Source organism: Dendrobates tinctorius, unplaced genomic scaffold (genome assembly GCF_039654945.1).
Source record: "Dendrobates tinctorius isolate UK_male_01 unplaced genomic scaffold, ASM3965494v1 ptg000071l, whole genome shotgun sequence".
Classification (NCBI taxonomy): Eukaryota; Metazoa; Chordata; class Amphibia; order Anura; family Dendrobatidae; genus Dendrobates; species Dendrobates tinctorius.
The window spans coordinates 4,011,894-4,027,345 of NW_027361739.1; the positions used below are offsets into that span (position 1 = coordinate 4,011,894).

Here is a 15,452-nt window from a genome sequence, read left to right on the forward strand (position 1 = left end):
AGGTAGTGCAGCTCCTGTAGAAGACAACGGGAGCTAATCGACTGTACCTGACACCTTTTTTGTGCTGTTCTGTACACCAATTACATCCAGCTGCAGCAACACGTGTTACCGGTGATCCATGGCGGTACCCCCGATGACGTTTGTTAAATGTCTTCTATACCATGCAGAAATTTTACTTTGGAAATTGACATCTAGTGCAGATTTAGTGCAATTGTTTGCCATGCTTAGACAAATCTGTAGCAAAATCCACTTGTAACATGTTTGGCTTTCACTACAAAATTGCAGCAAATACCCCCAAAGTGCAAGAGGCCTATGCGATCAGAGACATGTATGAGGACCAAGTGTGCCGTGTGTACCTGGCAGTAATCACTGAGCGAGCTTCTGTAGGCCATCAGTCCACACTCCGTGTCACTGCGCTGCATGGCGTCATATGGTTTAATAGACGATGTGCAGTTAAGAGACTGTATTAAATACACATAAGAACTTCAGCATCTCTAGTTCGTAAAGCGTTAAATGTCTTAGTTAAAAGTCTACGTTCTTCCTTAAATTACTTTTCTTCCACTGCCTTAACGGAGATTTCACAGCGTACAATGGGGGGGTGGAAAAAGCACAGAGAGGCGGCCGAGGCACAGTCCAGGAAATAGATTGTTAACCCTCTATCTCACGTCAGGTATTTAAAGACCAGAAACATGAGCACACAGGTCAGCAGCATCCCTCCAATCATGATGACCTTGTCCTGGAATGCTCGCTTCTCAATCAGACGCATAACCGTGTTGGACAGGCCGAGCATGTTTGCAACGTCCAGGATCTTCTTCTGGGTTCCCTAGGGAAAGACAACACAAAAAATAGGGGAAGGAAAGTGAGGAGTGACAAACAGGGGGGAAGATATGGAGTTACTCTGGAGAAAGATCATACAAGATAAGAGGTGACAGGACACAGGGAAGAGATCACAGAAATATAGTCATCAGAATCTGAAATCTAAGCAACAATGCCCATCACTCCTATTCCCCAATGGCAAGAAGATTCATCTAGCCAAAAATGGATGTCATTTTAGTAGGGGCACCATTTCGCTCCAGAGGTGACAAAAGACTGGGTAGGTTAAAGATGATGCACTGGAATAGATAAACATAGCTGCTTTCTTCAAGAAACAGCACCACACCTGTCTACAGGTTGTGTGTGGTATTGCAGCTTGGCTCCATTCACTTCAATTGAGCTGCAATACCAAAAACAGCCAGAAATTATGGTTTTCTGATATAGAGCTCCAAATACTGCCTAATGGTTAAATGATACAATTCTGCAAACTTACAGCTGCCACTGGGCAGAATGGAAAGAGAACCAATCTTTGCAGTGGACTGGGTCTGGTATTGGAGCAGTGGAAGTGGCCGATCGGCAATACCAGACACTCTGACAATGCTGGCATGGATTCTGGGATAAGCAGACTGAATAACCCCTTTATAGCACTTATCCAATGCCTCGCACTTCCGCCTGGAGAGTAGGAAGCACTGCTGTCTTGGCATATGTCAGCCCCTTGGAAGGCACGGTGCACAAGGCCTGTAATTATTATTAGGACAATATCTATTTGGCATGCATGATATCTGCCAAGGGTCAAAGAACGGCTCGCCAGCAGCAAACACTAGCACCCAATATGGAAGTGAGAGCTGCTGGAAAACGCCTTCAAGATTGCAAGGGGGATATCCGACAATTGGGAAACAACTCCCAGAAGTACAGTTAGGTAAAGATTCACAGGATTCTGAGCCGGCAGCTACATCAGTAATCAGCGGCCACCAGATCAGAGCCCTGCAACCCTCCGACCTGCCACTATTGCCAACACTTCCTCTGTTAGTAGGCCCGGAGACATCAATATTGTGGTGTGACATAGGAATGACACCATGACAGGCCTACTAATCAAAAGAGATATAGGGCAGTCTCTCTGCTCATGGAAACAACACAGTATAACTCCCAGTTTATGACAGAGGGATGTTCAAAACAAGAGGTTGAAAGACAATTCCTGCAATTGTTAAAGGTTATCTGTCAGCAGGTTTTTGCTATGTAATCTGAGAGCAACTTGATGCAGGGGCTTAGACCCTGATTCCAGCGCTGCCTCACTTACTGTTCTGCTTTTTGAAATTTCAATAATATCAGAGGTTTATTAGTAGGAGGTTGTCACTAGAGGACTAGTTGTCTGGTGCCATGTAGTCCTCCTGCTCTGTATCACCCTGCCCCTACCACTTAGTCGCAGTTTTCTGCCCATGCACAGTGTACACAGAAAGCTGCCAATTAGTGGTGTGGGCGGGGTTATATATGATTCAGCATTCAGAGAACTGGTAGATCTGCAGAAGCGGTAACAGCGATTTTATCAAAATGACAGCATGCAGCCCAGTGACATTGCAGGAAACAGGGTCTCTGTCCCTACATCAAACTGCTCTCGGAATACAAAGCAAAAACCTGCTGACATTCTCTTTAATCTCAATGGCAATGAATCTATGTGGCAGAAGAACAGAGACAGAAAACTGTCAGCTGTAGCCACAAGCAAGACACAAAAAACCTAAGGTACATAAAACAAAATAGGGAAAGACCTTGTTTTTATGGGACAGCTTTGAAGGATCATGGTTATGTAAACTACCTTTTGTTACCCACTAAAAGATGTGGTGTCTTAATAGTAGTGTCTTTTAGATGAATGCAACAGATAAATTAATGGACAGACCAGGATTAAATAAAAAGGTTCAACTTATTTGCACTTCTTTATCGACAGTGTGCAGTATTACCGTTCGGCCCTCCTTAAGTGGACATAAATTGCAATACCAGATACAACCATTGGACTAGAGTGGTGCTGTTTCTGTGGAAAACAAACCAAGCCAAGTTTTCTACCTTTGAGCAGTCTCAGGATCATCACTGACACCAAACATGGAGCAGACCATACAAAGCAGTGTGTGCGTGGTTTACAGCTCACTGCCATTAATCTTTCCTGTCCCTTCTGATTCCCCACCTTTAAGGTCTTCCTTTGGTCCCTCAGCCCTTCCAGTATAGTGGTCCCACTCCCCAGAAGGTCGTCTATCCCTTGGTGAGCATTACGGACGGATGAATTAAATTGAAGGGTCTCATCAATGTGTATTGAGGTTTCTGAATCCTGTGTGAGAAATTGGGAAGGGGGTGACCCCAGTGGTTATGTGTTATTAAAAAACAAAAATCGTTGTAAATTACCATTAAACAAGCTATCACCATGTCCCCAGACCAGATTATAACATCATAAAAAAGAATATTTTAATTCTCAATAGCTTTTCATACACTTTCCAAATTATCTCTGTAGTCCACCTAAACGGGATGTGGAATCAGTTGAAAATTAAGAGAGTTGTCATTTTCTTTATAAAAATATATCTCTGGCAAAAATTAAGAGACCAATGCACAGTTTTATAAAAATCAGCTTCTCTACATGTCTGACAGCCATTCCATTCCAGTGTCACTTGAATTCCAACCCGAGTACACCTCATTCTACTTAATGTGCTTCTGATTAGGTGATCACCTGAACCAAATCTTATTTAAGGAAGGAAAGTATAAAAAACCCTGCTGTGGTGTTCATAATCCTCTTGCAATAGGACAAGCTGGATGGCAAAACAAGTGCTAGTAATATCCCAAAAGTAATAGGAATGAAAAAATAACTTTTAACCATGCCAAAGGAGTTGAAAAGAAAAGTCTTGAGTGAAGAAAGGAAGGGCTCACTTCTGGCTTTACTAGCAGAGGGATACAGTGAGCGTCATGTTGCCTCCATCCTTAAAATTTCTAAGACTGAAGTCCATTACAACAAGGTCAAGCAGCAGATATTGGGGACAACAGAGCTACAGACCGGCAGGGGGCGAAAACGACTCTCCACTGACCATTATGACCGTCATTTTATTTGAATGTCACTGAGCAACCGCAGGATGACATCAAGTGATCTACAAAAGGAATGGCAAATGGCAGCTGGGGTGAAGTGCAAGGCAAGAACAGTTCATAACAGGCTCTTAGAGGCAGGGCTAAAATCATGTAAAGCTAGAAAAAAAGCCTTTCATGAATGAGAAGCAAAGGAGAGCCAGGCTGAAGTTTGACAAAGACCATAAGGATTGGACCATAGAGGACTGGAGTAACAATCTTCTCTGATGAGTCTAATTTTCAGCTTTGCCCAACACCTGGTCATATAATGGTTAGATAGAGACCTGGAGAAGCGTACAAGCCACACTGTCTTGCACCCACTGTGAAATTTGGTGGAGGATCGGTGAGGATCTGGGGATGCTTCAAGCAAGGCTGGAATTGGGCAGGTTAATCTTTGTGAAGGATGTGTGAATCAAGCCACATACAAGGTTATCCTGGAAAAACAGTTGATTCCTTATGCTCAGGCAATGTTCCCCAACTCTGAGGACTGTTTTTTCCAGCAGGACAATGCACCATGCCACACAGCTAGGTCAATGTGTGGATGAAGGACGACCACATCAAATCCCTGTCATGGCCAGCCCAATCTCCAGCCCTGAACCCCACTGAAAACCTCTGGAATGTAATCAAGAGGAAGATGGATAGTCACAAGCCATCAAACAAAGAACTGCTTAAATTTTTGTACCAGGAGTGGCATAAGGTCACCCAAAAGCAGTGTGAAAGACTGGTAGAAAGCATGCCAAGACGCATGAAAGCTGTGATTAAAAATCATGGTTATGCCACAAAATATTGATTTCAGAACTCTTCCTGAGTTAAAACATTAGTATTGTTGTTTCTAAATGATTATGAACTTGTTTTCTTAGCATTATTTGAGGTCTGCAAGCACTGCATTTTTTTTGTTATTTTGACCATTTCTCATTTTCTGAAAATACAAAATTTAGTGTTTGGAAATTCGAAGACATGTTGTCAGCAATTTATAGAATAAAAAAGCAATTTACATTTTACTCAAAAATATACCTATAAAGAGAGAAATCAGACAAAATGAAAATTTTGCAGTGGTCTCTTAATTTTTGCCAGAGCTGTATGTATCAATGTTTCAAAAACCCCATAATGGAGGTGTAGTGGGGAGTGGTGGGGCGCCCATTTGAGATCCCTATCTAAAAGGCTACAAAGAGAGTCTTTTGCTCTAGAAAACCAGATATGTCTGAGTAATGCGCTGACAGCCCACTGACTGAGCAGAGAATGGTCTACTGCTTAAAGGGGCGCTGCAAGAAAATGTAACACTTGCTGTAGGTTCTCCAAGAGTATATTGCATTATGTTTGGGGATCAGAACAGCAAAAACATTTGTTATTAAAGTCTCTTCTAAGAAATCTAAAGGGCCCGGTACACATTAGGTAGCGGTTAGCTGAATGATTGGCCAACAGCTCTCTTTTGACTGTCCCACTCGGCCGAATGTTCTTGTGTTCTCGATGAGAGAGCAGCAGCTTATTTGGAAGGAGAACAAGACGATCGGCTGTCAGAAGCTAACCATGCCGATCCTTTGGGAGGTTCCCATACACATTAGGCTGTCAGCTGACCCTATCAATATTGGCGGGTATGGCCGACTTTAGTCTAATGTGTATGGAGGCCTTAAGAATAATCAATTCTTGTTTACTTCAGATGGTCTACGAATCGGCAGCTCTGAAAGTTCTTACTAAAATTCAGATTCTTTATCGACAAGCTCTCAGCCATTGCTCTGCTGGCTGTGACAGTGTGAGCTCCAGTGGTATCTCAAGGTTTCAATCTTTACACTATTCCAGCACTGATAGTAGGCAGTTACCAAGAAATCACACTTTCACAGCGAGAAGGGATGCAGAGGCTTGTGGGACCCAACTCAACTTTTGCTAGAAAGTGTGAACCTTTGTAACCACTTTTGCTCATAGTTAAGTTTTAGAAAAATCAGCAGCCTTAGGCATCCACACCTTTCTTAAAGCACCACTCCAACTATTTTATTTATTTTGGCGCTGGAGTGGTGCTACAGATCTCAGCACCTTAGATCAGTGTTCCCCAACTCCAGTCCTCAAGGCCCACCAACAGATCGTGTTTTCAGGATATCCTTAGTATTGCCCAGGTGATAATTGCATGACCTGCACAGGCAATAATTTCATCCCCTGAACAATACTAAGGAAATCCTGAAAACATGACCTGTTGGTGGGCCTTGAGGACTGGAGTTGGAGGAACACTGCCTTACATGATCAGCACGCACCATCTTCAGCTTTTCTCCTGCCATCTTGTGACCACATCTTCTGACTAACCGGAATTCAGAGGTGATGGTCACAAGCTCTCATTGCAAGTCTATAAGAGCCACAAGGAAGTTCTCAGACTTGCATTGAAAACTGACTGGCGTGATCCAGCAGGTCACAAACTGTTGGTCACAATCTGACCAAAGCGGCGTGGATAAAAGGTGAAGATGGCGACTGGCAAGTGTAAGAGTAGGGGGCAGGGGACTCGCATTACTACCACATCAGCACTTCAAGAAAGAACCTTAAAGTGCTAGAGTGGCGCTTTAAATAAAAACAGAAACCCCAGACTAGCAATTTAAAATCTTTAAATTATTTTGTAAGCCCTCAATCAGATGGATGAAAGCCTTCAACACCTGCTGGCATGAACTTTTATAGACATATTTAAAATGTTTAAAGGATTGCACAGGATAAAAAAAAAAAAAAAAAAAAAAAAAAAAAACACAAAAGAAAAAAAAAACATGGCTGCTTTCCTCCACAAATACCTCTCTATAGGCTGTGCCTGCTATGGCAGTTCAGCTGCTTTGAAATCAATGTTAAATGTTACTGCAATACCACAGCCAACCTATGAACACATGTGGCACTGTTGCTGGGAAAATAAAGCAGCCATAATTTTATTATATTGCACAACCCCTTTACGAAAGCTAAAAGTGGATACAGCATATGAAAGTGTTTGGAGGGATCGGTAGAGAATCTACTCTGTAAGGGTTATTGCCCACTGTATCTTTTTGATGAGTTTTGAGAGTGTAAACCCCCCTAGGGAGAAGCTAGAATCTTCCCTGATAACAGATGATGGGAATAAAAGAAAACCAAGCGTGTTACTTTTTGACATGCCTGATCCTTTTATTTCACTTTCCCCCTTGGGAACACATGGAAGCTCAATCAAGCTGAGAGTGCAGGTGTGTGGGGGGAAAAGGAGGGCATCAGACAACCTAATGGCAACATAATTCATGGATACAATGTAGCTAAATTTTAGCGGGGATCTAAACTCACATTGGTGGTGTAAGAGCGTGTCATCAGCTCCTCTCGCTCTTTGTCCTGCTGCTCTCGAGTGTAACGCCGATGCTGAAAATTTCGTAATCCCGTTTGTAAATGCTGCACGTCATATTTCAGCTGGTCCACTCGCCTGTCGAAAGTAGAAATAGGTCAGTGGTTTAATTATGAGCCATTTATTCTATCACCTGAGACCTGTCACATACACGCAATACACGTGCTTTTCCCAGAGGTAGCAGGTAGTTAAAGGGGTTGTCCACTACTCGGAAAACCCCTTCTCAAAACTGCTAAATTCCCCAATGTAGAAGGACCACAGCCTAAACTCGCCTCTGGTGCAGCAATGACAGCGCTGGCCCTCCTGAGCGTTATGTCACGTGAGCCAAAAAAGCCAATCAGTGGCCGCTTCACTCTCACATCCTTCATTCGTAACTAATATTCGGAGGAAATCTGAGAACAGCAGCAGCTCTCAAATTTTTCGGGTGCCAGTTTCATCCAAAGAAAACGAGAGTGAAGCGGACGTCAATTGGCTGTAAGGCTCACGTGACAAAACGTCAAGCAAGCCTCGGGGAGGGCCAGAGCCGCCATTGCTGAAACAGCGACTGCACCGAGCACCAGGAGAGCCAGCGCCAGCCACCATTGCTGGAACTGGACCTAAAGGGAAGTACAGGCTGTGGTTATTTTATAATGGAGACTATAGAAATTGAGAAGGGGTTGTCTGAGTAGTGATTAAAGAAACATTGAAGATTTATTCTAGAAACAGTGGCATGCTTGTCCACAGGTTACTTCTGGTATTGCAGCTCAGCTCCAATGAAGGGAACAGGGATAAATGACAAATAATGATGAGCGAGCGTGCTGTGATAAGGTGTTATCTGAGCATGCTCGTGCGCTGACCGACTGTCTTTGGTGTGCTTGAATAAAACGTTTGAGTCCTTTGCCTGTATGTCTCGCGGCTGTTCGACAGCCACAACACATGCAGGGATTCCTTGTTTGTTAGGCAATCCCTGCATGTGTTGCGGATGTTGAGCACCTCCGCGAGGCATGCAGCAGCGGGGACTTGAACATATATTTTTCGAGCAGGCCGAAGACCCTCGATCAGCACACGAGCATGCTCAGATAACACCTTATCACAGCACGCGCGCTCATCACTAGTGTCAATCTCACAACCTGAGAGTAGATGTTGTGGTATGTTAGCCATATTTTCCAATCCTTCACAATTCCTTTAAGTGTTTTGGCTGCTGTGCCATTTTTGTGAATGCAAATTATTTATGAGGATTCCCACGTTTGTGAAGGTAGCTGCGTGCCTTCATGTAGGTCAATGGCCCTTTACAAACAAGGGGTGATCTATACTGCCCCCTGCAGGTACAAACTCTCACTGCACACACTGACACCAAAACTGTCGCCATCTGTCATCGAGGCAGCTGACCTTTTTGGGTTCCATCCAATATTCGACTTTGGTACAGGGGGGGTTAACAGAGGTATATACCTGCTCAATATGGAAACTAGAATCACGATCATAAAACCGTCCACAGGAAACCTGTTCTGTGCCCTTTCTCTGACCTGCTTCAATTAAAAGCTTCCCAAGAACGCCCCGGGGGTGTGTGTGGAATCCGTGGAGGGGGGACTGCATGCCAGCCTCACAAGTATTTCACTTCTTGCGCCTTATCCCCCCTTCCGTACTTTTTTTTTTTCTTTTTAGTAAATTATTATTCTGAAGCATTTTCTACCTTTTTGAAGTTTAGGTTATAACAGGAGATAGGATCTGGGAATTTTTTTTTCTTATTTGAAAACATAAAAAAATAATAATTAGGATGACTGAAGCAACGATGTGTAAAGAAATGATTCCGCTTCACGGTGGGAAATTTAATTTTTTTTTTTTAAACCCTTTCATTTTTTGATAAGCAAGTGAAAATGGTTATCAGTTAAACTATGGCTGATCAGAGGGTCACAGGTACTGGCACAAGTTACACATTACCCATACACAGAGGACAACTTGCATCTTTGTCACCGTAATGGTGCAAAGCTGCAGTACCACATGTGACCTGTGGACTGGAGTGGCAGTGTTTCTGGGAGTAATATACGACTGCTGCAGCCATAAAAATGTACACAATAGAAACCAATGAGATCCACTGTCTGACAGCATCATTGTAACATGAAGAACAGGGCTCAATTCTGTGATGTTTGATGGCTGGCTTCACATGTAGACCAATGCAAGCAGACAACACATGATGTCTAAACTTAAAGGCTAATTCCCTTCTCAATATGAATATTAACTCCAATTAGATATGTAGTGTAGTTCTTCTGATTCACTATACCACTTACCTCATGTGCAGGACAATTGCAGTAACTTTGGTATCCATGGTTACGACCACTATATCAGTGACCGTAACCATAAATACCTATGCCATGGCAATGGCATACACTTGGGGTAGGTGATATAGCTTATCAGAAGAACTATACTATATTTCTAATTGGAAGTATTCACTATTATTATACCTACTACATACTGAGAAAGGATCTTGGAGATAGGAATACCCATTTACGCCTTAATAAGCATGCTTGAAAAAGACCTACAATTGGTTGAAATGTCGCATTATGGCAAAATAAAGGGGCATTTTTGTTTTTTCACCCAGATTGGATGCTGTTCTTCTTGATTTTCTGGAAAATAGTATCAGTCTTCTGAATAGTGCTAGTTTTTATTTGTTTTTTCTTTTTGGCAGAAAGTGTTACAACTCCTATTAGCAGACTACATTCACATGTAGGAAGTTTTCTTTTTAAAAAAAAAAAAAAAAAATTTTATGGTACCCGCAAAAGCTATGACATTTCCGAAATCTCATTACACGCTTGGTATTTTTCCTGACTGAATTTGAGAATTGCAGCGGTTGTGATTCTTTCAGCGTTTTTCATCCATAGAAAACAATGAGGAAGTGCAAAATTGCTGCAAGAAGTGCAGCAAACAGGTTTTTCTGTGTTTGTGCTGAATAAAACCGTACACTGGTTAGCACGTTAAGCATACACTGTAGAAAGAAAGCAGCAAAAAAAAAAAAAAAAAAAAAAAAAAAAAAAAGCAGTGGTTCTAGTGCCAAGAGAGGGTTTTGGTTACAGAAAAAAAAAAAAAATAAATAAAGACAAGATTATAAAGGGTGATGCATTCTGGCCATGAAAAGCAGGAGTATTTAATGCCGCATGACTCTTTTCTGAGCGATATGGCCCCTCAGTAAGGTTTCCCAATGGATTACACAGCAGATACCCCCATTACTCACAGTTTGGCATTCTGCCGTTTGGTAGGCGGCTCTTTGCTAGACAAGATCTCCAGACGCTCCAGGTTACTAAAGATCTGGTCTATTCTGGCTTGGATCTCGTTTTCTAGGACTAATAAAGAACAAATCAACATAATTATGGTCAGGGCCCGGTGGAAGTCTAAGGCCATGTGCACACGATGCAGATTTGCAGCGTTTCCGCAGCGGATTTTACCGCACAGAAACGTTGCATATCCGCATTGTGATGTACAGTACCTTTAAAATGAATGAAAAAAAAAAAAAAAACGCTGTGCAGACGCTGCGGATTTTTCCGCGCGGTTTTCCTGCGGTACAAAATCCGCAGCATGTTACTTCTTTTGTGCGGTTTTCTATCTCCCCTGTTACCAAATCCGCAGGGGGAAGACCGCAATGGAAAACCGCACAAAAAACGCATGAAAACCGCGTGAAAAATGGAAGAAATCCGCAGGAAAAATGCAGGTCATTTGACCTGCGGTTTTCTTCCATTCTGCACGGAAAAATCCGCAGGGCTCAAAACTCCGTCTGCACTCAGCCTAATACTTACAGGTACAAGTGACTCCCTCTGTTTCCTAATGCACAAAGATTCCCAAATGTACAGATGGAGAGTGATTTATATTAGGCTCCATATAAAGGTATTAAATCTACGCGAATATTGGACAAGCCCACGTCACAAACAAAGGGAAGAAATAAGATCTTCATAGGTATATACTAAAGGTGACTGACGCTTGTTCGGTCGACATACGCGCGCTCACCGCTATTCTGCCTTCTGTATAGACACACGCTCTCACCGCTATTCTGCCTTCTGTATAGACACACGCTCTCACCGCTATTCTGCCTTCTGTATAGACACACGCTCTCACCGCTATTCTGCCTTCTGTATAGACACACGCTCTCACCGCTATTCTGCCTTCTGTATAGACACACGCTCTCACCGCTATTCTGCCTTCTGTATAGACACACGCTCTCACCGCTATTCTGCCTTCTGTATAGACACACGCTCTCACCGCTATTCTGCCTTCTGTATAGACACACGCTCTCACCGCTATTCTGCCTTCTGTATAGACACACGCTCTCACCGCTATTCTGCCTTCTGTATAGACACACGCTCTCACCGCTATTCTGCCTTCTGTATAGACACACGCTCTCACCGCTATTCTGCCTTCTGTATAGACACACGCTCTCACCGCTATTCTGCCTTCTGGTTAGACACACGCTCTCAACGCTATTCTGCCTTCTGGTTAGACACACGCTCTCAACGCTATTCTGCCTTCTGTATAGACACACGCTCTCAACGCTATTCTGCCTTCTGTATAGACACACGCTCTCAACGCTATTCTGCCTTCTGTATAGACACACGCTCTCAACGCTATTCTGCCTTCTGTATAGACACACGCTCTCAACGCTATTCTGCCTTCTGTATAGACACACGCTCTCAACGCTATTCTGCCTTCTGTATAGACACACGCTCTCAACGCTATTCTGCCTTCTGTATAGACACACGCTCACCGCTATTCTGTCTTCTGTATAGACACACGCTCTCACCGCTATTCTGCCTTCTGTATAGACACACGCTCTCACCGCTATTCTGCCTTCTGTATAGACACACGCTCTCACCGCTATTCTGCCTTCTGTATAGACACGCACGCTCACCGCTATTCTGCCTTCTGTATAGACACGCGCTCTCACCGCTATCCTGCCTTCTATATAGACACACGCTCTCAACGCTATTCTGCCTTCTGTATAGACACACGCTCTCAACGCTATTCTGCCTTCTGTATAGACACACGCTCTCAACGCTATTCTGCCTTCTGTATAGACACACGCTCTCAACGCTATTCTGCCTTCTGTATAGACACACGCTCTCAACGCTATTCTGCCTTCTGTATAGACACACGCTCTCAACGCTATTCTGCCTTCTGTATAGACACACGCTCTCAACGCTATTCTGCCTTCTGTATAGACACACGCTCTCAACGCTATTCTGCCTTCTGTATAGACACGCACGCTCACCGCTATCCTGCCTTCTGTATAGACACGCACGCTCACCGCTATTCTGCCTTCTGTATAGACACACGCTCTCACCGCTATTCTGCCTTCTGTATAGACACACGCTCTCACCGCTATTCTGCCTTCTGTATAGACACGCACGCTCACCGCTATTCTGCCTTCTGTATAGACACGCGCTCTCACCGCTATTCTGCCTTCTGTATAGACACGCACGCTCACTGCTATTATGCCTTCTCTCAACACGCACCCTCACAGCTATTCTGCCTTCTCTATACACACACACGCTCACCACTATTCTGTCTTCTCTATACAAACACACACACTCACAGCTATTCTGCCTTCCCTATACACACACGCTCACCACTATTCTGTCTTCTCTATACAAATACACACACTCACCTCTATTCCACCTTCTCTATACACGCACGCTCACTGCTATTCTGCCTTCCCTATACACACATGCTCACCGCTATTCTGCTTTCCCTATACACACACACACTCGCCACTATTCTGACTTCCCTATACACATGCACGCTCACTGCTATTCTGCCCTCTCTAAACACACATGCACGCTAACCTCTATTCTGCCCTTTCTAAACACAGACGCACGCTCACCGCTATTCTGCCTTCCCTATACACATGCACGCTCACCGCTATTTTGCCTTCTCTATAACTCACGTGTCAGTAGGGTCTAACTAGCTTTTTCTCCTGTTCCTAACAGAAGAGAAACACCAATGTACACCCAGCCTTACTAATGGATATTAATACTTACGATGTACAGATTGTTTGTCACACGACTCCAGCCGTCCCATCTGACTCTGAACTTCATGGACATGTCTAAAGAAAGAATACGAGTAAATCATTAAAATAAGTTCTTCATGTAATTTTTTTTTTTTTTAAACTATTTTCAAGACCACTGCTGACTGTTAGTGAATGGAAATATTGTGTTACTATCCAGTGGCTTAATACATGGACCAACCTAATACTTTGCACAGCTGAGAGTTTGCAACAGTTGCTTCCAGGTAATCCTGGATAAACTAGGACAGCAGCGCAAATATGGCAACGGATCATAGAAATCTATGGGGTAATATTATATCACAAGTTCATACACATTATGGCATGTTCCATCACATATCGAGTTATGGAGATGCCATTAGGCAGGACTGCTCCAGGGAGGATTTTCTGCCACAGCTCCTGGTTTTTGCTGACTGGCCGTAGTGGGGACATCAAGACACTCTGCTATAGTTAAGTGCTGACTACATGATGTCACTACTGAGACCCAGGTAAGGGCAGATCTGGTGATAACACAGCACTGGGGGAGTAAAGACCAATTGTAATGTTTATGCTGAAAAATTGTGTGCCAGAAAAACGTATTGTAGTTGCAGTTCTATGAAGTTTTCATAAAATCACAATCATTTTGCTTGATCTGTTAAATGCAGCAGATTTTCTAACTATAACCTAGACAAACCTATACAGGAGAAGAAAGAAAAAAAATTAATTCTTGGAAAACCCCTTCAATGTGGCCACATTTTAGTAGAGCTGTGGATGCTTAGGGTCCCGTTACACTTAGCGACGCACCAGCGATCCCAACAACGATACGACCTGGTAAGGATCGCTGGTGCGTCGCTAAATGATCGCTAGTAAGCTGTCAAACGATCAGTGACATCGCAGTGGGGGCTTGGTCGCTGCTAAATGTCACACGTAATGAGATCGCTGGCGAGGTCGCTGTTGTGCCACAAAATCGGTGACGCTTCAGCGATCTCGCTTAGTGTGAAGTACCCTTACTCCACAACAGTTCCAACTTTGCTACAACAATTGCATGAAAACATCTGCAAAAATGGGGAATTGCCAACATTGCCTCGCTTGGAAAGTGAGATTTAAAGGGGTTGTCCATCTTGGAGGACATTTTGTTTTTACTTAAATGCCCTTAATTGGGGCCAAAAATCATTTGTACAATCGGGTTCCATTAAAAACGTTTGTCTTCTATAGCCTCAGTTTTGCTTGCGCTGCTTATTGCTGGCTGCAGAATGAGTTGGCTGAGAATCTGTCAGTGAGTTCGCTCTGACGGGAGAGTTTGTGACTCTTATCTGTTTTTTATTTTTTTTTTAGCTACTCAGAAATGAAATCATAATTTTAATGAAATCCAATTGCAAAAATTAGGTTTAGTCTTACATACATTTAAGTAATTAACTCATTACATTGTAATTAAAATATATAAACTTTCCCAAAAATAAAATGGACAACCCCTTTTACCAAAGAATAAGGAAAGTCCATACACCGAGGCCAAAATACAAACACTAACAAGCGGCCTTATCCGAAATTGTCCTTTGGTAACAAAGAAACAAAATATTACCTAATTGAGGCATTTTACACAATATTAATGGTCAGATAACGTGTAAGTGATAGCAATAAGCACAACAGTAGCATATTATATAACCTCCTGTAATAGCACACTGTGCCAACAGCCATGTGTTCGTTCTATGGAGCCATGGCCGCTTGTGTCTCCCTGTCCCTGACACTAACACTCACTTGTTACTTTGATGGTAAAGAGCCTCCATGGCTCTAGATCCTGAATGTCGCCAATCTGCGCTCGGCAATTGATTAAGTATGGATCGGCAATCAGCTGCCTACGCTCCTAGGCTGACTCCACTATTGCCGGCCCACGTCATCACTTCCGGGTTCCATCAGGCCCCTGACTTCTCCCTCCAGGCTGTTTATTTCAATGCCTGCTGCAAGGGTTTGAACCGCTCGGCGAAAATTAACGTGGCTTTGAATACGTTCAGGATTATTGTTCTGTGTTCTTGTTTAGTGTTTTTTTTCAAACCTAATTATTGAGAGGGAAGGAAAATGATGTGACTGGGTTTAGTTGGTCATAGGCAGTAGGAGAGTAACGTTAGGTCTGTTGGCATGGTAACAAGGTGGCCTGCTTGCTTTTATTTATTTTTTTTGTAGCTGCAGGCTAAGTGATAAGAGCAGGTTAGAGACCGACTGACT

General features: G+C 43.2%; 1 protein-coding gene across 2 annotated transcripts; it reads right to left on the bottom strand.

Annotated features, from left to right (window-relative positions):
- Window positions 1-408: 408 nt before the first annotated feature.
- On the bottom strand, window positions 409-15,144 carry GOSR2 (golgi SNAP receptor complex member 2). Of its 2 annotated transcripts, XM_073582340.1 has the most exons (6): window positions 14,988-15,144; window positions 13,231-13,295; window positions 10,437-10,545; window positions 7,177-7,309; window positions 2,987-3,127; window positions 409-823 (listed from the first exon to the last, which is right to left on the bottom strand). In XM_073582340.1, exons 1-6 carry the CDS (start codon window positions 15,014-15,016, stop codon window positions 662-664), a joined length of 639 nt encoding a protein of 212 aa, XP_073438441.1. In that variant the 5' UTR covers window positions 15,017-15,144; the 3' UTR covers window positions 409-661. The 2 variants fall into 2 exon arrangements, with proteins under 2 accessions (XP_073438441.1, XP_073438442.1); XM_073582341.1 differs by lacking the exon at window positions 2,987-3,127.
- Window positions 15,145-15,452: the final 308 nt, after the last annotated feature.